General features: G+C 37.2%; 3 protein-coding genes across 3 annotated transcripts; all 3 read left to right on the forward strand.

Annotated features, from left to right (window-relative positions):
- Positions 1–730: 730 nt before the first annotated feature.
- Positions 731–2469, forward strand: LOC122645303 (putative disease resistance protein RGA3). The gene is made up of 3 exons (XM_043838620.1): positions 731–1048; positions 1088–1851; positions 2442–2469. The coding sequence occupies exons 1-3, from the start codon at positions 737–739 to the stop codon at positions 2467–2469; spliced, it is 1104 nt and encodes a 367-aa protein (XP_043694555.1). The 5' UTR covers positions 731–736.
- A 17-nt stretch (positions 2470–2486) lies between these two features.
- Positions 2487–4301, forward strand: LOC122645751 (putative disease resistance protein RGA3). The gene is made up of 2 exons (XM_043839102.1): positions 2487–3173; positions 3267–4301. Exons 1-2 carry the CDS (start codon positions 2552–2554, stop codon positions 4298–4300), a joined length of 1656 nt encoding a protein of 551 aa, XP_043695037.1. The 5' UTR covers positions 2487–2551; the 3' UTR covers position 4301.
- An 11525-nt stretch (positions 4302–15826) lies between these two features.
- LOC122645304 (putative disease resistance protein RGA3) lies at positions 15827–25090 on the forward strand. Its single transcript, XM_043838621.1, has 8 exons — positions 15827–16938; positions 17299–18889; positions 21077–21115; positions 22306–22409; positions 22901–23001; positions 23915–23958; positions 24921–24983; positions 25025–25090. The coding sequence occupies exons 1-8, from the start codon at positions 15827–15829 to the stop codon at positions 25088–25090; spliced, it is 3120 nt and encodes a 1039-aa protein (XP_043694556.1).
- Positions 25091–26506: the final 1416 nt, after the last annotated feature.

Raw genomic sequence — 26506 nt, forward strand, 5'->3', positions numbered from 1 at the left:
CAATCTTTTCGTGCCGGGCTGTGTCTAAGCATAGGTACACGCCTGCACACAACATCGGTTACCATTTCTTTTCCCTAGAATTAATACTAAGATAGCCAAAATATTGGAGAATGGATCATATACATCCCAGAGCTAATCATATGTTTATTTTGTTTCCATAAATACCCCAATTCCCCTTGTAAATGGCACAATAGAAAAGGCAGTTGCCTCTCATGTGTACGTGCAGAGGAACCAAAACCATCATTCATTCGAGCTAGGATCACATATACGTGAACGTCCGAGAATGATTCACAACCGTTCAGATGGAATCCACTTTGTGGAGGCCCCCATGAAGTGGATTCCATCTGAACGACTCATGGGGCTCAACAGCCAAAATAGAGAAGGTATAAAACACGGCCGAATTCGTAAAAAGAGTCGTCTGCTCACATCGCTTTATTCAATTAGGATTTGGTACAATTGTTATCATGTTTCGTGACACTTGAATTTTGGTGGGTTGGCTTGGGTTAGCAGCACCACAAGTTTTGTCAAAAGTAATTCATAGCGGGCCAACCAAAGGAGATATTTTCTATATGTCGGTGGTTCATCCCCAATGAGCAGTCACTAATTTCCATCCACTAAAAATTCGTTGCGAAGGATAAGATCTGATAGGATAAATACTCACTGAACATCATAGCTCTTACACAGTTGCAGATACAATTTCCTGCTTGCTCTCTACGTACCTCGTTCAAAAGCAACAATGGTTGATGCTATTGTTTCCAGTGTCATCCAGCAATTGGGCGTGATCATCCAAAAGGAGATCGAACAAGAGGTACGATTGGTCATCGGTGTGGAAAAGGACATTGAAGACCTCTCTACTACTTTTACAACAATCCGTGCTGCGCTTAAGGTTGCTGAAGATAGGCAATTCAAGGATGCATCGGTGCGTGTTTGGTTGCAAAATCTGAAAGATGTGGCCTATGATATTGATGATGTGTTGGATGAGTGGAGCACAACAATTCTCAAAGCATCCTCCTCACAAATGATAGATCATGGAGTTGATGATGATGATGCTGATCATCATCGTGCCAGTAGTAGTAGTAGTGGTTTCAAGAAGGTATGCCCCCGCAACTTGTTTTCTCCTTGTTATTGTTTCAAGCAAATTGGTTTGCGCCGTGACATTGGTCATAAGATAAAGGATATAAAAGAAAGACTAGATAAGATTGCAAGTGACAAACATAAGTTTGGTTTTATTACTCATGAAACTCATACTAGAAATATTGATGACATAGATGATGAGTCTAGGAGGAGGAGACTAGAAACTAGTTCCATTGTTGATGTCAATGAGATATTTGGTCGTGACATGGATAGGGAAATCATAATAAGCAAGTTGTTAATCAGTGAGGGCAGTCAACAACAGCAACAAGTAGTGGCCGTCTCCAATAAGGAAGAAGTCCCCATAATCTCCATTGTGGGTTTGGGAGGTATGGGCAAAACGACCCTTGCCCAACTTGTTTTTAATGATGATAGGGTGAAGAACCATTTTAACAACAGAATGTGGATACATGTGTCTCAATCTTTTGATAAAATGAAGATTGCAATGCATATTATTAAAGAAATTGGTGGTGGTGGTGGGAACAACATCAATGTGACCACCCAGCAAGGTGGTGGTGTGATCTCATGGGAAGATGTGCATCGTCAATTGACTAGTTCTGTTGAGGGAAAGCATTTTCTACTAGTGTTAGACGATATGTGGAATGAGGATCCTATGCAGTGGGATCCATTGAGGTTATCTCTCAAACATGGTTCTTCCCAAGGAAGTAGAATTATTCTCACAACACGCAACGAGAGGGTTGCAGGCATGATGGGTACGAGGTATATCCATAGGTTAGGAATATTGTCTGACGAAGCCTGTTGGTCATTGTTAAGACATTATGCCTTTGTTGGATTAAGGCAAGAAGAAGAAGAAGAAGAAAAGTGTGAGAAATTGAAAGAAATTGGCATGGAACTCGCAAAGAAGTGTCATGGATTACCTCTTTCGGTGAAGACTTTAGGAAGTCTTTTGCGGTTCAAAGAGTCAAAACAAGATTGGCAATATGTGTTGGACAGTGATATATGGAGGGTTGTATCAACCGATGATAAACCAGTCTTGCCAGCTCTATTACTAAGTTATAATGATTTACCCTCTTCTCATTTAAAGCAATGCTTTGCATATTGTTCTCTCACCCCAAGAGGTAATTATATTAACAAATCGGGCATAATCCCAGAATGGATGGCACAAGGCTTTCTTGATGGCAGCTTGACCACAGCAGACGGTGAAGAAGATTTGATCAAAATAGGTGATGAGTACATTAATAATTTAGCCATGCGCTCATTTTTTCAGAAAGACATTACAAAATCAAGAGGACCAAATCAAGTTTACCGAATGCATGATGTTGTCCATGATTTTGCCAAATACATTGTAGAGGACGAATGCTTCACTCTCACGATTAATTCTGCTGCTGCTGCTCCTCAGGAATTAAGTAACTTTAAGAAAGCCCGTCATTTATGTCTATCAATAGCAGAAGAGATACGCATGATTCCTTCTTTCATTTACGAGGCAAAGAAACTGCGCACTCTCCAAATCTACGGAGGACATATACCTTCAGTTTCTTCTGATTTATTTCGTCACTTAACATGTCTGAGGACATTAAATTTGGGTGGTACTTACCTTGAAGAGCTTCCAAATGAGATAGAGAAGTTAGTACATCTAAGGTATCTTAATTTGGACAAGGCAAGGTTCAAAGAACTACCTAAAACGGTGACTAGTCTGTACAATTTGCGAGTATTAAGTCTTTACAGATGCATAAATCTTTGTAAACTACCTGAAGGGATTTGGAGATTGGTCAATTTGATAGTTCTTGATTTGAAAGAATGCCGCCAACTAAGCTACTTACCAGAAGGAATTGGGAAATTATGCAAATTGCGTATATTGTCATACTTCACTATCGGTGGTGGGGTGGAGCAGAGAGGAGGATGTAAGATTGGAGAACTAAAAGATCTCAACTTCCTCCAATATACTCTAAAGATAATAGGTTTGGGGAGAGTGGAAAATGGAAATGAGGCTAAGTTGGCATGCTTGAATAATAAGCAACATCTTCGTGCTTTGTATATCTATTTTAATCAATTTACCGGTGTTTCACTAGTTGATGAGGGAGGTATTGTTGATGAGGAAGGTATTGTTGATGAAGAAGCAGATTACAAAGAAAAAGAAGAAGAAGCAGTCGATGGAGAAGAGAAAACAGAAGAAGTCGATGAAGAAGATAAAATAGAAGAAGAAGTTGTTGATGGAGGAGATATGTCGTCGAGGAAGAGGATGGAGGATGTTCTAGAAAGCCTTCGACCACATCCAAACCTTGAGAAACTATCAATTGTTGATTACCCTGGTGTTGTGTTCCCCAATTGGATGGGTAGTCATGCAGAGCCCATGATTTTCTCCAATCTAGTTTTCTTGGAACTGCGTGGGTGGAGGAAGTGTAAGCAATTGCCTCCTACCTTAGGGAAACTTCCATCCCTTGAAACCCTTGTAATAGATGGAATGGATAAGGTGAAATTCATGGGTGTTGAGTTTTTTGGAATCGATGATGATGGTGGTGCTACAAGAAGAAGCAGTGACACAATTATATTCCCAAAGTTGAAAGTATTTCTGTTGGGTGTGATGCAGAATTTGGAGGAGTGGAATATGAGAGTACAAGACAAAGAAGAAAAAGATGGGAATAATAAAGAGTTCATCTTTATGCCGTGTCTACAGCATCTTGTTCTTGCTGTATTGCCCAAGTTAAGGTCGTTTCCACAACACCTTACCCGGGGGGCTACATTCCTGAGGAAATTGTTCATATGGAACTGTCCAAAATTGAATTGGATGATGCCATCATCTCCATCTTCTACCTCCCATGATCTTCCCTACCTACATGTTGAGGAGTTGATTTTAAAATGGGATGCAGGTTCATTTTCAAAATCATTATTATTAGAAGTACCAAACAACAACCACATGTGGTGGTTGTTTCTCCCTAAGCTAAAGTTGCTGCGTGTGAGACAATCACCTTACTCCTCGTTACCTCAAGGCTTAGGGAAACTCACATCCCTTGAGATTCTGGATATCCGAACCTGTTCTAAGATCAAGTCCATACCTGAGGGGGAGTTGCAACATCTCACCGCACTCCAAGAGTTGAGGGTCATGAGGTGTCCTGCCTTGAGACCACGTTGCCGAAAGGAGATAGGAGAAGATTGGAGCAAGATATCCCATATCCCAAATATCTTCATCGACCGCGAGAAGATCAAATGATCAGTAGAGGCAAAACCTCCACAACACATCTAAGGTAATTCAATTGAAAGGTAAGCACTGTATGCTAAAAGTTAATTCTTTAATAAGCAATTCTTGCCGCGGAATTCATGGTGCTTTCTCATTCTATTCTATCATATAATTTTTCTTTTTTTATTTACCATTTTTTAGATGATAGAGAAAATCCAACAACTATTTCCACTCCTCCTCCATGGGAATGTCAGTCAACGTATCCCATCTGCAAATCTCAAACTCAGAAAGAACTTGGGGGGGGGGGGGGATAGGCAACAAACGCATGAGCAACTAACTCCACAGCAATTTCGCTTCCAGATATGTTAGTACATCTCTTCCCAGGTCCATTCATTACTTGATTTGTTGTTTAGTTCTTTTATTATTTTTTTGTTTTAGTTTAATTTATATTTTTTTGGATAATAGCAGTTAATTGGACTCGAATTCTCAGAGCCAATATTGAACAGAAACGAATTTGGCATCTTCCTTCACCACCGAGCTCCAGGCATGTCTCTAGTAAAAGTACCTTTTTCTTTTTCTTTTGGTTTGGTGTTTTTTTCCCCCTAATTTTCTATTCTTTCTTCTTTTATTGATAGATCAGATAAGAGCCTACTCTGCGTGTCAAGGTCTTGCCATTTTGATTCTAAAATTCTATGATTCAAAAAGAAGTTCGCTGGATAAGCTGATAATAGTGGTTAATTGGGGATTTGAGGTTCTTGCCATCATTTTGAGTGTTCTTGAGAGATATCCATTGTCTCTTCTTCCATTACATAGTGAATCATCTTCAGCTTCGCCAGTGGACGTAGCATATCATATTGGTGTGTGAACCACATTAAATCTGTGTGTCATCTTTGCTCTGTTTTGTTTCTATTTGTGTGTTTCGTGATGTTTGTTTTAACTTTGTTTCTATCAACTTCTATTTTCTGTTTTCTTTCTTGTTTCAAGGCATCAATATTTTGAAAGCACATGGTAAAAGTACAAAAGACAGTTACTTGTTGTGCTGCCCAAGGAATGCACCTTACAGGAGTTGCCCTGCAAGGATTGCTTGCCTTGATTTTAATCTTCAGAAGACAGAAACTGCAAATGGGTGTCCAAGTCCTTGTCACTGATCCCAACTCCCAAGGAGTTTGAAAGATTCATCAAAGGTAATTTGATGAACATTGGTTCTTTTGAAATAGTGTGTCACAGTGCAATTTATTGTATACCTTTTGCTTCTTATTGATTCAATCCTTATATCTATGATCAGATTCCAAAAGTGGACCTAAAGCCTGATTCTGACTTCAGCTGCAAATCAGTATTTGGCATTTGATATATTGGGTATCAGTCCAGATTCAAATGTCTCTTGGTCTTCTATTATAATAGATATACCATTGCATGTTATGGAACAACACCATGAGGTGGTTTCTTGTCATTTCTAGCACTTCCTTCCCCACTTTTTGAGGCTGATACATGTCCTGTGTCCAAAACTGTGTGACAGAACCCAGTTTATAGGGTCTCAACATTTGTATATTTCAATCCAATCTGCTCTCTTAGGTACATTGCTTGTGTATCCCTGCATATAAGTTTCTTAGTTGGAAATTTGATATGTTAGATGATCCTGATAAAAATTGTTTTCTCAATTTGTATTTCAGGACTTATTCATTGAGGTTGGGGCTATTGTTGCAACAGTGGTATGTTTCATTTTCCTGTAAATATCCTGCAAATGACAGATGTATTAATGCTTGTGAATTGGTTCTCTAATTATGCTGTGCTCAAATATAATTTGGGAGTTACTCTGTTCGCGACACATCCTGTAGGATGGAACTTGGGCATATTTTACCTGCTCAACTGTTCCTGTGATGATTCTGGGGCAGAGGAATAATCCAAATTGCCTTGCTTGTTTTTGTTTCTTTTTTTCTTTTTTATTTTGAATCAAGAAGCTGCTGGCAAGTTTTTGGTAAAGCCATGATATGATCATATGACACAAACAAAACATCATCCTCTACTCCCATAGAATATTTAAAAATTCAAAACCGCAAATACACTAACCTAGCTGTCCCTATTTATTTCTTTTATGCTTTCTGAAAATGTTTTGTTCACTGGACTTGTTAATTTCCTGTGAACCCCTAGTGACATTTGGTTCCATATATGGCCGAGTAGTGATGAGGACGTCATTGATGAAGAAGAAGAAGAAGTAGTCGATGAAGAAGATAAAACAGAGGAAGGAGAAGAAGAAGAAGTTGATGGAGGAGATATGTTGTCGAGGAGGATGGAGGATGTTCTGGAAAGTCTACAACCACATCCAAACCTTGTAAAACTATCAATTAATGACTACCCCAGTGTTGTGTTCCCCAATTGGATGAGGAGTAGTAGTCATGTGATGATTTTCGACAAATGCATGAGCAACTTGGCAGCAATTTCACTTTCAGATATTTCAGTACATCTCTTCCCAGGTCCATTCATTACTTGATATGTTGTTTAATTCTTTTTTTTTTTCGTTTTATTTATTTATTTGTTATTTATTTTGTTTCTGATCGATTAATAGTGGTTGTTAATTGGGGATTTGAGATTCAGGATACCATGGAACTCGAATTCTCAGAGTCAATATTGAACAGAAACGAACTTGGCCCTCTTCCTTCACCACTGAGCTCCTCCAGGCGTGTCTCTAATAAAAGTACCTTTTCTTTTTCTTTTGGTTTGTTGTTTTTTTTTTCCTAATTTTTTATTCTTTCTTCTTTTATTGACAGATCATACTAGAGCCTACTCTGCGTTTTAAGGTCCTGTCGTTTTGATTCAAAAAATCTAGAGGATCAAAGAAGAAGTTCGCTGGAATACATAAGAGAGGATACATGGCTAGGATGGTTGGATAAGCTGATTTTTAGCGTAATTGATTTCTGTTGTGGTTCTCATCTTATGATGGTTCTGTACTGATCACTTTTTTTATGGGAGCTAAATTAACTATAATAAATCCATCTTGGTTCCTGCATATCAACTTTTTTTTTTTTTGGGTATGGTTTGCTTTCATGTTTCAGGCATCACTTTTTTGAAAGCACATGGTAAAAGTGCAAAAGACAGCAACTTGCTGTGCTGCCCAAGGAGTGCACCTTAGAGGAGTTACCATGCAAGGATTGATTGCTTACCTTGATTTTAATCTTCAGAAGACAGAAAATGCAAATGGGTGTCCAAGTCCTTGTCACTGATCCCAGGGAACTTGAAATATATTAATCAAAGGTAATTTGATGAACATTGGATCTTTTGAAATAGGGTGTCACAGTGCAAAATAATAAGATGAATTCTGAGGGGCTATAAACTAAATTTAAACCTCTCAGAGGTTCTCGAAGGAACTTTCTCTTCTGGAAGTACAATGGGTGTGGATTCTGGAGATTGGGGTAGGCCACAAGGGTTTTGAGTATTAATTGAAATTGTTATGGTTAAAGGAGCTTATACATGGCTATAATTGTACACCTTTTGCTTCTTATTGATTCAATCCTGTCTATGATCAGATTCCAAAAGTAGACCTGAACAAAACCTGGTGACAAACATGATTCTGACTTCAGCTGCAACTCAGTATTTGGAATTTGATATATTGGGTATCAGGTATGGAAGGGATACTTTGTTGTTGGATTTAGGTTCAGTTCGGATTAAAATGTCTCTTTGTCTTCTATTATAATAAGAATACCATTGCATGTTTTGGAACAATACCATGAGCTGATTTCTTGTGTATAGAGTCAATGTTTGGGTATTCTACATTCCTACTTACTGAAACCGTTGCACATTTGACATGTTAGATGATCCTGATGAAATTCATTTTCCCTATTTGTATTTCAGTACTTCTAAGAGGCTGGGATGGGATTGTGGCACTCTACTCGCCGCCAATGGGGAAGGATACTGTTGAAAAGAATGGAAGGCTGCTTCGCTCTGCTGGATGCGTTGGATCCCATATAACAAGCGAGTTCTTTACCCTCAAATCCAAACATGTGGGTACAAAATGCTATCTTGCTCTATTGTTGCATAGCAATAGAAGCTTGCTCATGCTGCTTCGTTGGTGCAAAATGCTATCCTGCTCTGTTGTTACTGTCTGACCCTTTTTTTTCCCCTCCGCCATTTTCAACTACTGATCCTTGTTTATACCCTTGATTGTCATATTTAAATGTTCAGAAAGGAAATCAAATAGAAAATTGAAACCAATTCATTCAATTGATTGCCACAGGTTGCTGCTTTTGTCTTGGAACACTTTGTTGTTGTTGTTGGTTTTTTTATTATTATATTTTTATTTTAAGGGCAACTCTTTGCATTTAGATGTTGTGAATTGAAGTTGGCAGTCGCCATGATCAACCATGATATCTTTCTTTTTTTATTTATATTTATTTATTTTTTGTGTAAGGGAGGGAGTCACAAATTCCCTATTTTCTCTTCTTCAAATTTAACAATCCAGCATACTTTTCTTTTAACCTGAAATAGTTTTAGTTTTGCTATGTAGCCATTGCACACACAGAAAAAAACAACTAAAGGAAGCTTATAACAGGAACCTTTTCTAGTATCCAGAGCTTATAGTTGTCACATTATTTCTGACTAGTGGGGGTTCTATGCCATAACATTCATTTCTATGGTTACAAAGGAAATGTCACGGGAATTGTCAAACAACTCAGAGGTAGCAAATTTATTGAATCCGTCTCTCTGCATGTTGGTAAAATGTCTTTTATTAGTTCTGAAAAATTTATAACATTATCTATTCTTTGATTCAATTTTCATCTTCAACATTATCACCTGTAGGTTTCAACATTTGCTGATTGGGAAGGAGAGGAAACATGTGATTCCTCACTTCTTCGGCTTGCAGATGAAGTTAAGCTGAACCAGGGTAACCGGGATTCTCAGTTTGCATGGAATTCAACTTGGACAGGCAGGAGCTCAGGTCTAGTCTACAAACAATAAAAGTTTTGAAGCCCATGCTGAGCCATATGGGGCATATCCAATTGCTTAATGCTTCAGTCGCCAAAAAAAAAACCTTTCAACTGAAAATTATTTTCACTATGATTGGATTTAATTCTGTAGTACTGTTCTTGTTAGATGTCTTTACTCTTTATGACTAGTCATTGGCCTATTACATTCTCATGCCTGTGCCTGCAAACTTGATTGCATGTTCTTTTACTCAAAGAAAGAAATTTTGACTAGTTTGATTCTTCTTGGCTTCCATAGTTAATTTATATACTTCTTTCCAGGTCTCCTTCATTCTCAGAGGTGCGAATGACTACATGCTTGATGAGATGATGTGAGCTTTGGGTGATTCTTTAGCATCTTTAAGAGAACATTTGAGTCCAATTTGGTAAAGACCCACACTTGTTGATCTTTCATTTGTTGTTTTAACTTTTTAAGATCCTCATTTTGCTGATTATTCTTCATTTCCACTTATATTATGGGTTTGAATTTAATTTCTAAAGTTGTTCGTAACACAGGGTTCCTGTAAAGGCAGACTAGAAACTAGTTCCTTTTAGCCATGTCTCTTATTTTTCTTTTTGACATAAATTGGGGCAATACAGGTGGTTGCTGGTGTTGGTGCAGTTGAGGCTGCTTTGACTGTATTCTTGGAGTGTCTTGCAACAACTTTAGGTTCTAGAGAACAGTTTGCAACTGCAGAGTTCTCTGAATCGCTACTGATTATACCAAAGGTCTTCACTCTTCACATGGCATCTTTTTTTTTTTTGTTTTTTTTTTGTGGGGGTGGGGTGGGGAGGGAGGGAGGGAGGGGTTTGGGGGTTGTTGATAAAATAAAAGAAAAATTCAATTCAATTATGATATGTGTGAAACCTGTATTGACTGCAGGTTCTTGCAGTGAGCGCTGCAAAGGATGTGATTGAGTTGGTTGCAAAACCAGCAGATAGTTGATTTTGTACTGAGACATAAGCAGCATTATGTAGGTATGATTGTCTTCTCATTTTATTTCCTATTCCATTAACTTGACTCTGTTTAGACCAGTGCTTAAGCCAGAAAATGGACTTTGGAGTGAAAAGTTGACCCTAGCTGCCTCAGTATGGTGAGTGTGGGATGTTCCATAATGCTTGTCATGCATGATTGCCCAATGTGTGTTTCAATAATTGGGTGGGATCAATGGGACTTGGGAGAAAATAATACCCATTACTGTGTAGAAATCACCAGCCAGCCACACATAAAAGCCATCTCATGCAATCATACTGTATTTTGTTAATCTGGAAAGAGTGATAATTAACTACTTCCATCAGCTTTCTAAAAATTCTATGGCTTTGAGTTACATACTTGTGAATATAGTTAACAGTAACCACATGAAAAGAAAACCATGAAATTACCTCCCGAGGTAGTAGTAACCATTGTTTTCTAATACAAGGCTATACTCTCATGACTGGAGAGTTGTTGAGAAGACATTTTTATTATCTTGAAAGATGTGGCTTGAGTATACCCTTGTTCCTTGTCTGCTTTGTCCTTTGAATCGAGTCAGTCCTTGGGTTGTTTTGCTTTTCTTTTTCCTTCATTTAACTCTATAGTGTTCCTTAATATTGAATGAGGGAATTAAAAGCATCTGCACTATTTGTATCTGTTATTTCCTGTTGTAATACTTTCTAGAATAATAAAGAAAATGTGAATCATTCTGCTTAAATTTTACCTCAAGTAGGACTCTGGTTGGAAGGGAATGATTTTAACGCAAAACTAAAATGAAAAATTTTATAATAATTACCAGCAAGGATTATGGAACTCACTCCAAAATATATCAAATCTGGTTATTAAAATTTTTACTTTACTTTGCAGCCAAATCCCTTGAATTTGAAAGGGAAAATAAAGATTACATCTGAAAATCATAATTACTTCCCTTTCCTTCGTTTTACTTGCAACCATACTGAGCCTAAATGTAAGATGTATCTTCTACCCAATCACTCTTCCCATTATTGATTGCTTTGATCTCCTTAATTTTTTGCCTTTTCTTTCTGTATTGCAGTATGATGTTAATTAGACCTTTCCAGGGGAACCACCCGCAACAACTTAGAAGCTGGGGTAGTGAGCCTGCAATGTTCAAAGTGAAGATTTTACAGGTAGAGACAAAAAGACTTAGTAGCTAGGATGTCAATTTGGATGAAATTTATAGTTGGTTCTCATCATGATATATTCATATCCTGAATTATGTATCCCAGCTTGCTACCGAAACATGATCAAGATTTTCAAAGATGAACCTGAAAACAAAGAGTAGGACTCCCAAGTCCCAAACCCCATGACATAACAAAGTTACAGTTATTGTTATCTTTCCAAAATTTGATGTTGGGTACTGGAGCCTGGAGGGAGGAGGGGTGACTATTCATTTTCTCTGTTTTCCTTCCCTGCACCAAAAGACTAGTCTTCTTGGGTTCTTGTAAACACCTGTCTCCTGTTTGAAACAGGAGTGGTCTATTTTGGATTTAGTACTTGTTGAAATAACTTGTGATTAAAGCATAAATTTTTGGTAAAAGTTTTTAAAACTCAATGGCATCAATTGTGTGTGGGGGCCATTGCATCAGTTAACGCGAGACTAGGTTCTCCCAAGTTCTCAATTAGATCTTGGGATCGAGCTCCAGCAATGACGGGACATGTGCGAAGTGATACTGATACCTTGATCCATGGATTCAACTATGGCTCATATTAATGGTTGCTTAAAAACTGAATACTATGGGCTTATACATTCTAATGTTGGTGCTGACAAACATGACTGCATGCATTTCTTACCCAATGCAATGATAATTCAACATTGATTGATTCTTGGTTTCCATTAATTAGTTCAATAGAAAAAGATTGTCATGCAGCCGCGGGTGTGTGTAGATTCTTGTGCACACCCTCTCACATCCAACCCATGGATCCCACACTCTCTCTCTCTCTTACTGGAGTATCATGAGAGTTAGCCTTGCTAGAGAAGACCTAAATGCCAACATGTGTAGACAATATACTTCCCTTTCTTTTCAAATAGAATATAAGTGTACTAACCGTCTACCATCAAGTCACAAGTTTAAAGTTTCATAAAATTACAAATGTGATGACAGAGTAATGGATTATCGCAGTATTAACGCAAGTCTCTGTCATTTCTGACTCACTTTTGGGTCTATGAACCTTATATGTAAACCAAATCAGAATGCTTTTGCACTTAATCCTAATTAAAAATCTATTGACTTCAAGTGGGTCTTAGGGATACCACAAGTATGGACTCGTAATCCAATGGACCCACAAGTAGGCCCATGCTCTCCTTAAATGTCTAATGATACAAAATTGGGCTCACTAGGCCCACTTTACCTGCTTATAGAATGTGGCTCATGGGCCAACATCATTGTTTTTGAAGCCTCTAAATTTTCGCCTAAGGTAAACAGGCTGAGTCCCACGATATGTAGATTTCCCCGCATTATTTATGCAAAGGAGAACAGTAGAAATAAATATACTCCAAATCTCTACTGGGCTCTCCATTCCAAGCAAAGAGAATTTTGAAGCTCTTTCCTAACAAGAGAATAAGGATATGTGAGAACAATGCATGTTCCCCAAAGGAAACATCTTCTTCTTTGGAGAGAATGAATGATGGGAGAGAGAGTGACTCGGCACTTATATTAGAGTTTAGAATTCATGAATACGACTTCAATGGTGACTAGTTAAACCATGAGATGTGCATGTGTCAAGTTGCTAACTGGCTAGGGAAGGTGTTCGACTCCTCGGCCCACCTGATTAAATTGATCTTCCTAGTTATTTGGTATTTTTGTAAAATAATGATAAATATTCTTACCTAAATACATGCATCACAACAAGAAAGAAGAAAGCGCCTCATTCAACTCCCGTTGCTACAAAACAAAGTTAGTAGACAAAACACATATGTGAATGGAAACATAAGTTATATAACGGTTGAGAAATTTAATAGGACCCTAAACATTTTTGAAAACCACTTTGAATTAGATCTTTCCTTATCAAGGACACGTGTAAATATTAGTTAAAAATTACTTCTATATGCACACGATAAAACCCTAGTCCTAATATGGACTAACGCAATATGAATATGCAAAACATAATGAGAGGTGAAAATAATGTAAAAATTATAGAAAAAGTAAATCATATAGAAGAAAGGGATTTCAAAGTTGACCTTGAAGAGATTTTGAGCAAGATGAAGACATATCATGGTGAATGCAATAAACAAGCATATTAAAGACTTGCTGGATTTTATTAGATCATGCAAGGAAGAATTTTTTTTTTTTTTTGATAAAAACAAATTAATCTAAGATGAGTAACATATTCTAATATAACGAAATCATGGTAAAAAAAAAAAAAATGAGCAGAAATCAAAATGGAAACATATAAGGAACACGCCGCCACTACCTTGTGAGGCAATGACAATATGTGCAGATGATCCATTCTCCATTTCTTTTGGGTTAGGTTTGAACGGGTCCGATTTGGTTTAATTCTAATTAATTATTTAGAATTCATTTAAATGTTTTGAAAAGCATAACTTTCAATCTATAGATCCAAATTGGATGACTCAAAAAAGTCATTGAAAAATTACCAACAAATAAAAAATGTCATTTAAAATCTTATTTCGAATATGAAATTTGGAAACTATTTGCCAGAATAAACAATTTGGACAAGAACTCTTCAGAACGCTCCACCCCCCTCCAACCCCTAAAAAAAATAAAAACTTTTCTGGAAGGTTGTTCAAATAAATTTAGTTTCAAACATTCTTCAAGTGTAAGAACTTTAATTATGAAAAAACCCTCAATTTTGGAAATTTAGATTGATTCCAAAGCTATTTGACCATTTTTACCTGGTCAATCCTCTAAGGGTACTTTGGTCATTTTCTCATAATTGATTCCACACACTACTCTAACTCAAAGATTACTTGGAGTTTCTTAGACTAATAATTGGATCGGACTTCTGCCACTGCTCCATTACAACTTTTCATCATTGCCAAATAATGTCAATCGGTTCAGTTCAGTTCGGTTCGGTTTCAAAGAGTGTTGTTGTGATTCAAAATCGAATCGAAAATCAAATCGATTCTGAAATTCGATACTCAAATCGAATCTGTTCGATTTCGATTCGATGATCAATTCTGAAATTCAGTTATATGAAGTTCTTACATGGTTTGGTTTCGATTCCTCTACTCAGTCCATATACTATAATATATATATTATAATATTGTAATATAATATAATAGTATTATAAAATCTATATTAACATTAGTAATATATATTATAATATATTAATATAATAATATATTATAATATTATAATATGGTAGTATTATAATAAAATAACATACTATAATATACTACTATCTAAAGTCAGATCGATTCCGGTTCTCGAATTCAATTCTTATACTTGATCTGAAATCGAACCAAAAACCGAATCGATTTTAAAATCTAATACTCAAATTCAGTTTCTCCGGTCTGATTTCGGTTTCGATTTTCTGTTACTGTTCTAAATTGCCACTCTTACAATCTGATTTGACAACGAGCAATAATTGCACACCTGATTTGATAAGAAGCAATAATTGCTCTGCAGGATGCACGTCTTTAATTATGCTCACTTTAAAGTGGGAAAAAAAGAAAAAGCATGAAAAAGATTATTCTTGTTGCCTTCTCTTTACTCTCCATGTGGGGTCACTTGGGTTTCTTTATGTGATCCTAAATAGTTTTTTTACTTTTTTAGATTTAGGAGTTTTATATATATAATAAAAAATCACAGCGTGAGTAGAAAAATAGGATAAATGCACCGTTAAAACGTGATGCTTAAACCATTGATTAAATAACCTTAAATCTAAACCATTGAAAATAAAACCTGCAATCGGTTCCCACTGTCTTCTTCTTTGCCTACCGACCTTATCTCATCTTTTTTGAAAAAGACCGATGAACTTCCGCCGCTGAAACCCTAATTTTGTTTAGAAGAAGGGTGGAAGAAGCGATAAACAAAACTAGGGGTTCAACGTCGGAGGTTCATCGGTCTTTTTCAAGAAAGATGGGGGTGAGGCCCGGTAGGCGAAGAAGAAAAAGAAGGTGGGAACCAATTGCAGGTTATAGTTTCAATGGTTTAGATTTAAAGTTATTTAATCAATGGCTTTGATTTAAGCGTCGCGTTTTAACGGTGCGTTTATCTTACTTTCCTACTTGCGCTGTGACTATTTATCCAAAAGGAAAATGCATATTTGTTTTTTTTCCTTTCCTTTTTCATATTTCCAATGTCATATGGTCGCATCGTGCCAGTGATTTTGGTGATTTTGGTGGGTTAGTTGGAATGGCTTTACTATTGGCCCTTTAACTGACGTGATCTTTCACCTATTTCCGTCCACTGAATTCCACTAAAAAATGTTCACAGAAGGAAAAGATACGAGGGGATAAATACGACTCCCTCCCTGAACATGAACTAAATAAAGCATCCAAGAAAACTCACATGCATCTCTTAATATATATAACTAGATTTACAATTTCCTGCTTAATTGCTCTCTCGTTCGTTCTTACTTACATTCCTTATTTGTCACTGCCTAGTACTACTTTGGATCATTAATTACCAAAGAAAGGCGGCAACAATGGTTGATGCTATTGTTTCCAGTGTCATCCAGCAATTGGGAGTGATCATCCAAAAGGAGATCGAACAAGAGGTACGATTGATCATCGGTGTGGAAAAGGACATTGAAGACCTCTCCACCACTTTTACAACAATCCGTGCTGCGCTTAAGGATGCTGAAGATAGGCAATTCAAGGATGCATCGGTGCGTGTTTGGTTGCAAAATCTGAAAGATGTGGCCTATGATATTGATGATGTGTTGGATGAGTGGAGCACAACAATTAAACTCAAATCATCCTCCTCCTCACAAATGGTGGTAGATCATGGAGTTGATGATGCTGATCATCGTGTCACTAGTCCTTTTAAGAAGGTATGGCCCAGCAACTTGTTTTCTCCTTGTTATTGTTTCAAGCAAATTGGTTTGCGCCGTGACATTGGTCATAAGATAAAGGAGGTAAAAGAAAGACTAGATAAGATTGCAAGTGACAAACATAAGTTTGGTTTTATTTCTCATGAAACTCATACTAGCAGAAATATTGAAAACATAGATGATGAGTCGAGGAGGAGGAGACTAGAAACTAGTTCCTTCGTTGATGTCACTGAGGTATATGGTCGTGACATGGATAGGGAAATCATAATAAGCAAGTTGTTAATCAGTGAGGGCAGTCAACAACAGCAACAAGTAGTGGCCGTCTCCAATAAGGAAGAAGTCCCCATAATCTCCATTGTGGGTTTGGGAGGTATGGGCAAAACGACCCTTGCCCAACTTGTTTTTAATGATGATAGGGTGATAAACCATTTTAACAACAGAATGTGGATACATGTGTCTGAATCTTTTGATAAAATGAAGATTGCCATGCATATTATTAAAGAAATTGGTGGTGGTGGTGGGAACAACATTAATAATGTCACCACCCAGCAAGGTGGTGGTGTGATCTCATGGGAAGATGTGCATCGTCAATTGACTAGTTCTGTTGAGGGAAAGCATTTTCTACTAGTGTTAGACGATATGTGGAATGAGGATCCTACGCAGTGGGATCCATTGAGGTTATCTCTCAAACATGGTTCTTCCCAAGGAAGTAGAATTATTCTCACAACACGCAACGAGAGGGTTGCAGGCATGATGGGTACGAGGTATATCCATAGGTTAGGAATACTGTCTGACGAAGCCTGTTGGTCATTGTTAAGACATTATGCCTTCGTTGGATTAAGGCAAGAAGAAGAAGAAGAAGAAGAAAAGTGTGAGAAATTGAAAGAAATTGGCATGGAACTCGCAAAGAAGTGTCATGGATTACCTCTTTCGGTGAAGACTTTAGGAAGTCTTTTGCGGTTCAAAGAGTCAAAACAAGATTGGCAATATGTGTTGGACAGTGATTTATGGAAGGTTGTATCAACCGATGATACACCAATCTTGCCGGCTCTATTACTAAGTTATAATGATTTACCCTCCTCTCATTTAAAACAATGCTTTGCATATTGTTCTCTCACCTGAAGAGTTTATCGTATTAACAAATGGGGAGTAATCTTCGACTGGATGGCACAAGGTTTTCTTGATGGCAGCTTGACCAAAGCAAAAGGTGAAGATTTGATCAAAATAGGTGATGAGTACTTTAATAATTTAGCCATGCGCTCATTTTTTCAAAAAGACACTATAAAATCAAGAGGATCAAGACAGATTTACAGAATGCATGATGTTGTCCATGATTTTGCCAAATACCTTGCAGAGGACGAATGCTTTACTCTCACGATTAATTGTGCTGCTGCTGCTGCTCCTCAGGAATTAATCAACTTTAAGAAAGCCCGTCATTTATGTCTATCAATAGCAGAAGAGATACGCATGATTCCTTCTTTCATTTACAAGGCAAAGAAACTGCGCACTCTTCAAATCTATAGAGGACATATACCTTCAATTTCTTCTGATTTATTTCGTCACTTAACATGTCTGAGGACATTAAATTTGGGTGATACTTACCTTGAAGAGCTTCCAAATGAGATAGAGAAGTTAATACATCTAAGGCACCTTAATTTGGAGAATGCAAGGTTCAAAGAACTACCTAAAACGGTGACTAGTCTGTACAATTTGCGAGTATTACGTCTTTACAGATGCATGAATCTTTGTAAACTACCTGAAGGTATTGGGAGATTGGTCAATTTGATAGTTCTTGATTTGAAAGAATGCCGCCAACTAAGCAACTTACCAAAAGGAATTGGGAGATTATGCAAATTGCGTATATTGTCGTACTTCACTATCAGTGGTGGGGTGGAGCAAAGAGGAGGATGTAAGATTGGAGAACTAAAAGATCTCAACTTCCTCAAAGATACTCTAAAGATAATAGGTTTGGGAAGAGTGGAAAATGGAAATGAGGCTAAGATGGCATGCTTGAATAATAAGCAACATCTTCGTGCTTTGTATTTCTATTTTAATCAATTTACCGGTCTTTCACTAGTTGATGACGAAGGTATTGTTGATGAGGAAGGTTTTGTTGATGAAGAAGCGGATAACAAAGAAGAAGAACAAGAAGTATTCGATGGAGAAGATAAAACAGAAGAAGTCGATGGAGAAGACAAAACAGAAGAAGTAGAAGAAGAAGAAGAAGAAGTTGTTGATGGAGGAGATATGTCGTCAAGGAAGAGGATGGAGGATGTTCTAGAAAGCCTCCGGCCACATCCAAACCTTGAGAAGCTATCAATTGTTGATTACCCTGGTGTCGTGTTCCCCAATTGGATGGGTAGTCATACAGAGCCCATGATTTTCTCCAATCTAGTTTTCTTGGAACTGCGTGGGTGGAGGAAGTGTAAGCAATTGCCTCCGACTGTAGGGAAACTACCATCCCTTGAAACCCTTGTAATAAGTGGAATGGATAAGGTGAAATTCATGGGTGTTGAGTTTTTTGGAATCGATGATGATGATGATTATGATGGTGCTACAAGAAGAAGAAGTGACACAATTATATTCCCAAAATTGAAAGTATTTATGTTGGGTCCGATGCAGAAGTTGGAGGAGTGGAATATGAGAGTACAAGAAGAAGATGAGAATAATAAAGAGTTCATCTTTATGCCGTGTCTACAGCATCTTGATCTTGCTGTATTGCCCAAGTTAAGGTCGTTTCCACAACACCTTACCCGGGGGGCCACATCCCTGAGAAAATTGATGATATGGGACTGTTCAAAATTGAATTGGATGATGCCATCATCTCCATCTTCTACCTCCCATGATCTTCCCTACCTACATGTTGAGGAGTTGATTTTAAAATGGGATGCAGGTTCATTTTCAAAATCATTATTATTACAAGTACCAAACAATAACCACATGTTGTGGTTGTTTCTCCCTAAGCTCAAGTTGCTGCGTGTGAGACAATCACCTTACTCCTCGTTACCTCAAGGCTTAGGGAAACTCACATCCCTTGAGATTCTGGATATCCGAACCTGTTCTAAGATCAAGTCCATACCTGAGGGGGAGTTGCAACATCTCACCGCACTCCAAGAGTTGAGGATCATGAGGTGTCCTGCCTTGAGACCACGTTGCCGAAATGAGATAGGAGAAGATTGGAGCAAGATATCCCATATCCCAAATATCTTCATTGACCGCGAGAAGATAAAATGATCAGTAGAAGCAAAACCTCCACAACACCTCTGAGGTACTTCAATTGAAAGGTAAGCATTGTATGTTAAAAGTTAATTCTTTAATAAGCAATTCTTGCCACAGAATTCTTGGTGCTTTCTCATTCTATTCTATCATATAATTTTTCTTTTTTTATTTACCATTTTTTAGATGATAGAGAAAATCCAACAACTGTTTCAACTCCTCCTCCATGGGGAATGTCAGTCAACGTATCCCATCTGCAAAGCTCAAACTCAGAAAGAACTGGGGGGGGGGGGGGGGAGAGGGGATAGGCAACAAACGCATGAGCAACTAACTCCACAGCAATTTCGCAACTAACTCCACAGCAATTTCGCTTCCAGATATGTTAGTACATCTCTTCCCAGGTCCATTCATTACTTGATTTGTTGTTTAGTTCTTTTATTATTTTTTTGTTTTAGTTTAATTTATATTTTTTTGGATAATAGCAGTTAATTGGACTCGAATTCTCAGAGCCAATATTGAACAGAAACGAATTTGGCATCTTCCTTCACCACCGAGCTCCAGGCATGTCTCTAGTAAAAGTACCTTTTCTTTTTCTTTTGGTTTGGTGTTTTTTCCCCCCTAATTTTCTATTCTTTCTTCTTTTATTGATAGATCAGATAAGAGCCTACTCTGCGTGTCAAGGTCTTGCCATTTTGATTCTAAAAATCTATGATTCAAAAAGAAGTTCGCTGGATAAGCTGATAATAGTGGTTAATTGGGGATTTGAGGTTCTTGCCATCATTTTGAGTGTTCTTGAGAGATATCCATTGTATCTTCTTCCATTACATAGTGAATCATCTTCAGCTTCGGCAGTGGACGTAGCACATCATATTGGTGTGTGAACCACATTAAATCTGTGTGTCATCTTTGCTCTGTTTTGTTTCTATTTGTGTGTTTCGTGATGTTTGTCTTAACTTTGTTTCTATCAACTTCTATATTCTGTTTTCTTTCTTGTTTCCAGGCATCAATATTTTGAAAGCACATGGTAAAAGTACAAAGGACAATTACTTGTTGTGCTGCCCAAGGAATGCACCTTAGAGGAGTTGCCCTGCAAGGATTGCTTGCCTTGATTTTAATCTTCAGAAGACAGAAAATGCAAATGGGTGTCCAAGTCCTTGTCACTGATCCCAACTCCCAAGGAGTTTGAAAGATTCATCAAAGGTAATTTGATGAACATTGGTTCTTTTGAAATAGTGTGTCACAGTGCAATTTATTGTATACCTTTTGCTTCTTATTGATTCAATCCTTATATCTATGATCAGATTCCAAAAGTGGACCTAAAACATGATTCTGACTTCAGCTGCAAATCAGTATTTGGCATTTGATATATTGGGTATCAGTCCAGATTCAAATGTCTCTTGGTCTTCTATTATAATAGATATACCATTGCATGTTATGAAACAACACCATGAGGTGGTTTCTTGTCATTTCTAGCACTTCCTTCCCCACTTTTTGAGGCTGATACATGTCCTGTGTCCAAAACTGTGTGACAGAACCCAGTTTATAGGGTCTCAACATTTGTATATTTCAATCCAATCTGCTCTCTTAGGTACATTGCTTGTGTATCCCTGCATATAAGTTTCTTAGTTGGAAATTTGATATGTTAGATGATCCTGATAAAAATTGTTTTCTCAATTTGTATTTCAGGACTTATTCATTGAGGTTGGGGCTATTGTTGTAACAGTGGTATGTTTCATTTTCCTGTAAATATCCTGCAAATGACAGATGTATTAATGCTTGTGAATTGGTTCTCTAATTATGCTGTGCTCAAATATAATTTGGGAGTTACTCTGTTCGTGACACATCCTGTAGGATGGAACTTGGGCATATTTTACCTGCTCAACTGTTCCTGTGATGATTCTGGGGCAGAGGAATAATCCAAATTGCCTTGCTTGTTTTTGTTTCTTTTTTTCTTTTTTATTTTGAATCAAGAAGCTGCTGGCAAGTTTTTGGTAAAGCCATGATATGATCATATGACACAAACAAAACATCATCCTCTACTCCCATAGAATATTTAAAAATTCAAAACCTCAAATACACTTACCTAGCTGTCCCTATTTATTTCTTTTATGCTTTCTGAAAATGGTTTGTTCACTGGACTTGTTAATTTCCTGTGAGCCCCTAGTGACATTTGGTTCCATATATGGCAGAGTAGTGATTATTCGCTATTCTTCCTGTCTGGAGCTTTTCTTTTTCCTCTGCCATTTTGAGCTGCCCATCCTTATTTATCCCCTTAATTGTCATATCTAAATATTCATAAAAAGGAAAGTAAATAGAAACTTGAAACAAAGTCATTCAGTTGATCACCGCAAGTTGTTGTTTTTATCTTGGAACTTTGTCTTCTTTCTTTTTTTGGTTCCCGGGATGGGTAACTCTTTGCTTTTAGAAACTGCTATCCAAGTTGACAGTCGTCATGATCAACCGTGATATTTACTCTTTGCTTTTAGAAACTGCTATCCAAGTTGACAGTCGTCATGATCAACCTTGATATTTTTCCTTCCTTTTTTTTAGTTTTATTTTTTGTGTAGGGGATGGAGTAGCAAATATCATTTTTTCTCGTCTTCAAATTTTGCAATCCATCATACTTTACTTTTAACCTAAAATACTTTTAGATTTTTATGAAGCCATTATCACGACTAAACCCTTCCCCATCCGTATCCAATTGCTTTGTTCTTCAGTCACAATATTATCTTTAAACTGAAAATCATATTCACTCTGATTATTGTAAGCTCTGTCTTTAGGACTAGTCATGGGCCTATTCCATTCTCATGCCTGTGCCTGCAAACTTGATTACATGTTCTTTTACTCAAAGCAATACAATTCGACTAGTTTGATTCTTCTTGGCTTCCTTGGTAAATTAATGTACTTCTTTGCAGGTCTCCTTGATCCTCAGAGGTGCGAATGACTACATGCCTGACGAGATGGAGCGAGCTTTGCGTGATGCTTTAGCATCTTTAAGAGATCACTTGAGTCCAATGTGGTAATGACCCACACTTGTTAATCTTTCTTTTGTTGTTTTAACTTTTCAAGATTCTCATTTTGCTGATAAAGATTACATTTGAAAAGTAAAATTACTTCCCTTCCCTTTATTTTACTTGCAACCAGACAGAGCCTAAATGTAAAATATATGTTCAACCCTATAAGTGAAATAATTTCAGAATGAGATGCGAAGAGAGAAAGAGAGACACAAAGAGTTTAATGTGGTTCGGTTCTTGTTGAACCTATGTCCACAGTGCTGAAAGTTTCACTACTATGTTTTCATACTATTACGGCCATACTCTTTGTAGGAAGCAATTGAATCAACCAAAGATTGTGTCTGTGAATCAATCAAGGATTATGTCTGTTCTTTACAAGGAAATAATTTGAATTGAGATTGACTCTTATCTTTGAGGATTCCATTAGCTTTTTCAACAGTATTTTTATTTAAAAACTTTCCTTCTCTGATTTCGAAAATCTTTGTTGGGTGATTAGGATCCTTGAGATCTTTGTGATCCTTGTCAATCAATTGTGCTGGCCTTCCATCCTTGTAGAGAACGATTTGAGCTGTTGGAGCTGTTGGATGGGATTTGAAGGTATTCAAATCAACATTTGAATTATTCCTTCCATAAACCCTATCACTCTTCTCATTCTATTCTATATTTATAAATTTTTTTTTTTCATTTTTATGATGATTGAGAGAATTGAGAAAAATCTTGGGGTGATGACAACAAATGCATAAGCAACTAACTCCACAGCAATTTTGCTTCCAGATATGCCAACACATCTCTTCCCAGGTTCATTGATTACTTGATTTTTTGTTTGGTTCTTTCTTTATTTTTTTTTTTGTTTTATTTATTTATTTATTTATTTGTTTCTGATCGATTAGTAGTGGTTAATTGGGGATTTGAGGTTCAAGATACCAGAGAACTCAGAATGGTCAATTCCTTATGCTCAAAGCGGATATTGAACGGAAATGAACTTGGCCTCTTCCTCTTTTCTGTCTTCTATTATAATATGAATACAGTTGCATGTTATGGAACAACTCCATGAGCTGGTTTATGGTGTTATGGAACAACACCATCCTATCCACTGGACTGTTTGACATGTTTTGGCCATTTTGTGGGTTTATCTGGGTGGTCTCTTGTGTACAGGGTCAATGTTTGGGTATTCTACATACTGAAGTTTATTTTGTGTCATTTCTAGTACTTCTCCCCCCACCCCGACCTTACATAGGCTGATACATGTCTTGTGTATCACCCTTTTTTCTGATACATGTCCTGTGCCTAAGTTATGGTTGCAAGGAATATCTGAACCTCGACTCATACTTGTACCCAGTCCTGTGCCCAAAACTGTTTGACAGAGCCCAGTACATATAGTCTCAACATTTGTTTATTTCAATGTAATCTACCCTCTTAAGTAAATTGTTTGTGTATCCCTGCATATAAGTTTCTTAGTTGGAAATTTGATATGTTAGATGCTCCTAATGAAAATTGTTTTCTCAATTAGTATTTCAGTACTTCATAGAGGCTGGGGCTATTGTAGCAACAGTGGTATGTTTCATTTTCCTGAAACTATCCTGTAAATGAAAAATATATTAGTGCTTGTGAATTGGTTCTCTAGTTATGCTGTGCTAAAAGATAATTTGGGAGTTGCTCTGTTCGTAGCACATCTTGTAGGATGGAAATCGGGCATAGTTTACTTTCCAGTTTTTTCTGTGGTAGCTCTGTGACAGATGAATGGTCCAAAACTTTCTGTGTTATGTTTGCCTTTCTTGCTTTTGTTTCTTTTTTTCCCTCGCTATTCTGCCTGTCTAGGCCCCCGATTTTTTACTCTGCCATTTTCAGCTGCTGATCCTTATTTATACCCTTGTCATAGTTTAATGTTCAGAAACGAAATAAAATAGAAAATTGAAACCAAATCATTCAGTTGATCACCACAAGTTGCTGTTTTTGTCGTGGAATTATTTTTATTTTATTTCTTTTATGATGGGTAACTCTTTTCTTTTAGAAGCTGCTAATTCAAGTTGGTGGTCGTCGTGCTCAACCTTGATATCTTTCTTTTTTTTTTTTTAGGTGTGTGTAGGGCCTGGAGTATATCCCTTTTTCTCATCTTCAAATTTCAACAATCCAGCGTACTTTGCTTTTAGGTTAAATTTCTATGTAGTCATTACCACACTTCAACTCCCCCACCTCCATAATAGGAACCCTTTCAAGTATCCGAAGCTTATAGCTGTCATATTGTGTTTGACTAGTGGGGGTTCTATTCCATAACATTCATTTCTTTGGCTACAAAGAAAAATGGAAAAATAAAATTCACTTTAAAAGTGTCATGGGAAATGTAAAACAACTCAAGCATGATAAATTTATTGAATCCATCTACTCTGCATGTTGGTAAAATGTATTTTATTAGTTCTGAAAGATTTATAACACTATCTGTCCTTTGATTGAATTTTCAACATTTGCTGATAGGGTAGGAGAGAAAACATTTGATTTGTCTCTTCTTCATCTTGCAGATGGAGGAGCGCGTTGCTGATGATGATGTGATCCTGATAAATGGGACCAAAACCACTAGTGTGGTATGTGGGTTATTGTATTTAATTATGTTTTTAGTCTGCAGAACCAGGGTTACCAGGATCCTGTTTGCATGGAATTCAACTTGGACAGGCCGGAGCTCAGTGTGTAGTCTACAAACAATAAAAGTTTGGAAGCCCATGCTCAGCCATATCGGGGATATCCAATTGCTTTATGCTTCAGTCACAAAAATATCTTTAAACTGAAAATCATGTTCACTGTGATTGGATTTAACTCTATAGTTCTGTTGTTGTAATTTGTCTTTACTCTTTATGACTAGTCATTGGCCTATTTCATTCTCATGCCTGCGCCTGCAAACTTGATTACATGTTCTTTTACTCAAAGCAAGACAATTCGACTAGTTTGATTCTTCTTGGCTTCCTTAGTAAATTTATTACTTCTTTCCTGGTCTCCTTGATCCTCAGAGGTGCGAATGACTACATCCTTGATGAGATGGAACAAGCTTTGGGTGATGCTTTAGCATCTTTAAGAGAACACTTGAGTCTAATGTGGTAAACCCCCACTTGTTGATCTTTGTTTTGTTGCTTTAACTTTTCAAGATCCTCATTTTGCTGATTATTCTTCATTTCCACTTATATTTTGGGTTTGAATTTAATTTTCAGAGTTATTCATAACACAGGCAGACTAGACACTAGTTCCTTTTAGTGTTGAGGTGGTTGCTGGTGGTGCTACAGTTGGCTGCTTTATCTGTGTACTTGGAGTGTCTTGCAACAACTTTAGATTCTGGAGAGCAGTTTGCAACTGCAGAATTCTCTGAATCATTTCTGATTATACAAAAGGTCTTCACTCTTCACATGCCATCTTTTTTTTTTTTTTTTTTTGCGGGGGGTGTTGGGATAAAATAAAAGATAAATTCTATTCAACTGTGAGATGTGTGACACCTATATTGAATGCAAGTTCTTGCAGTGAACGCTGCGAAGGATGTGACTGAGTTGGTTGCAAAGGATTTCCTATTCCATTGTCTCGACTCTGTTTAGAAATTGCTTAAGCCAGAGTATGGATTTTGTACTTGAGAAGTTGACCCTAGCTGCCTCAATATGGTGAGAGTGCGAGGTTCCATAATGCCTATCATGCATGATTGCCAATGTGTGCTTCAAAAATTGGGTGAGATCAATGGGACTTTGGAGAATATACCCATTACTGTGTAGAAATCACCAGCCTGCCACACATGGGAGCCATCTCATGCAGTCATAATGTATTTCCTTAATTTGAAAAGAATGATACCTAACTACTTCCATCAGCTTTCTAAAAATTATATTGCTTTGAATTTCATACTTGTGACTACAGTTGACAGTTGCCACATGAAAAGAAAAGCATGAAATTCCCTCCCGAGGTTATAGTAACCATTGTTTTCTAATCCAAGTGCTTGAGTATACACTTGTTCCTTGTTCACTCTGTCCTTTGAATCGAGTCAATCCTTGGGTTGTTTTTGCTCTCCTTTTTCCTTGATTTATCTCTATAGGGTTCCTTAATATTGAATGAGGGAATTAAAAGCATCTGCACTATT

The sequence above is a fragment of the Telopea speciosissima genome, chromosome 11, assembly GCF_018873765.1.
Source record: "Telopea speciosissima isolate NSW1024214 ecotype Mountain lineage chromosome 11, Tspe_v1, whole genome shotgun sequence".
Classification (NCBI taxonomy): Eukaryota; Viridiplantae; Streptophyta; class Magnoliopsida; order Proteales; family Proteaceae; genus Telopea; species Telopea speciosissima.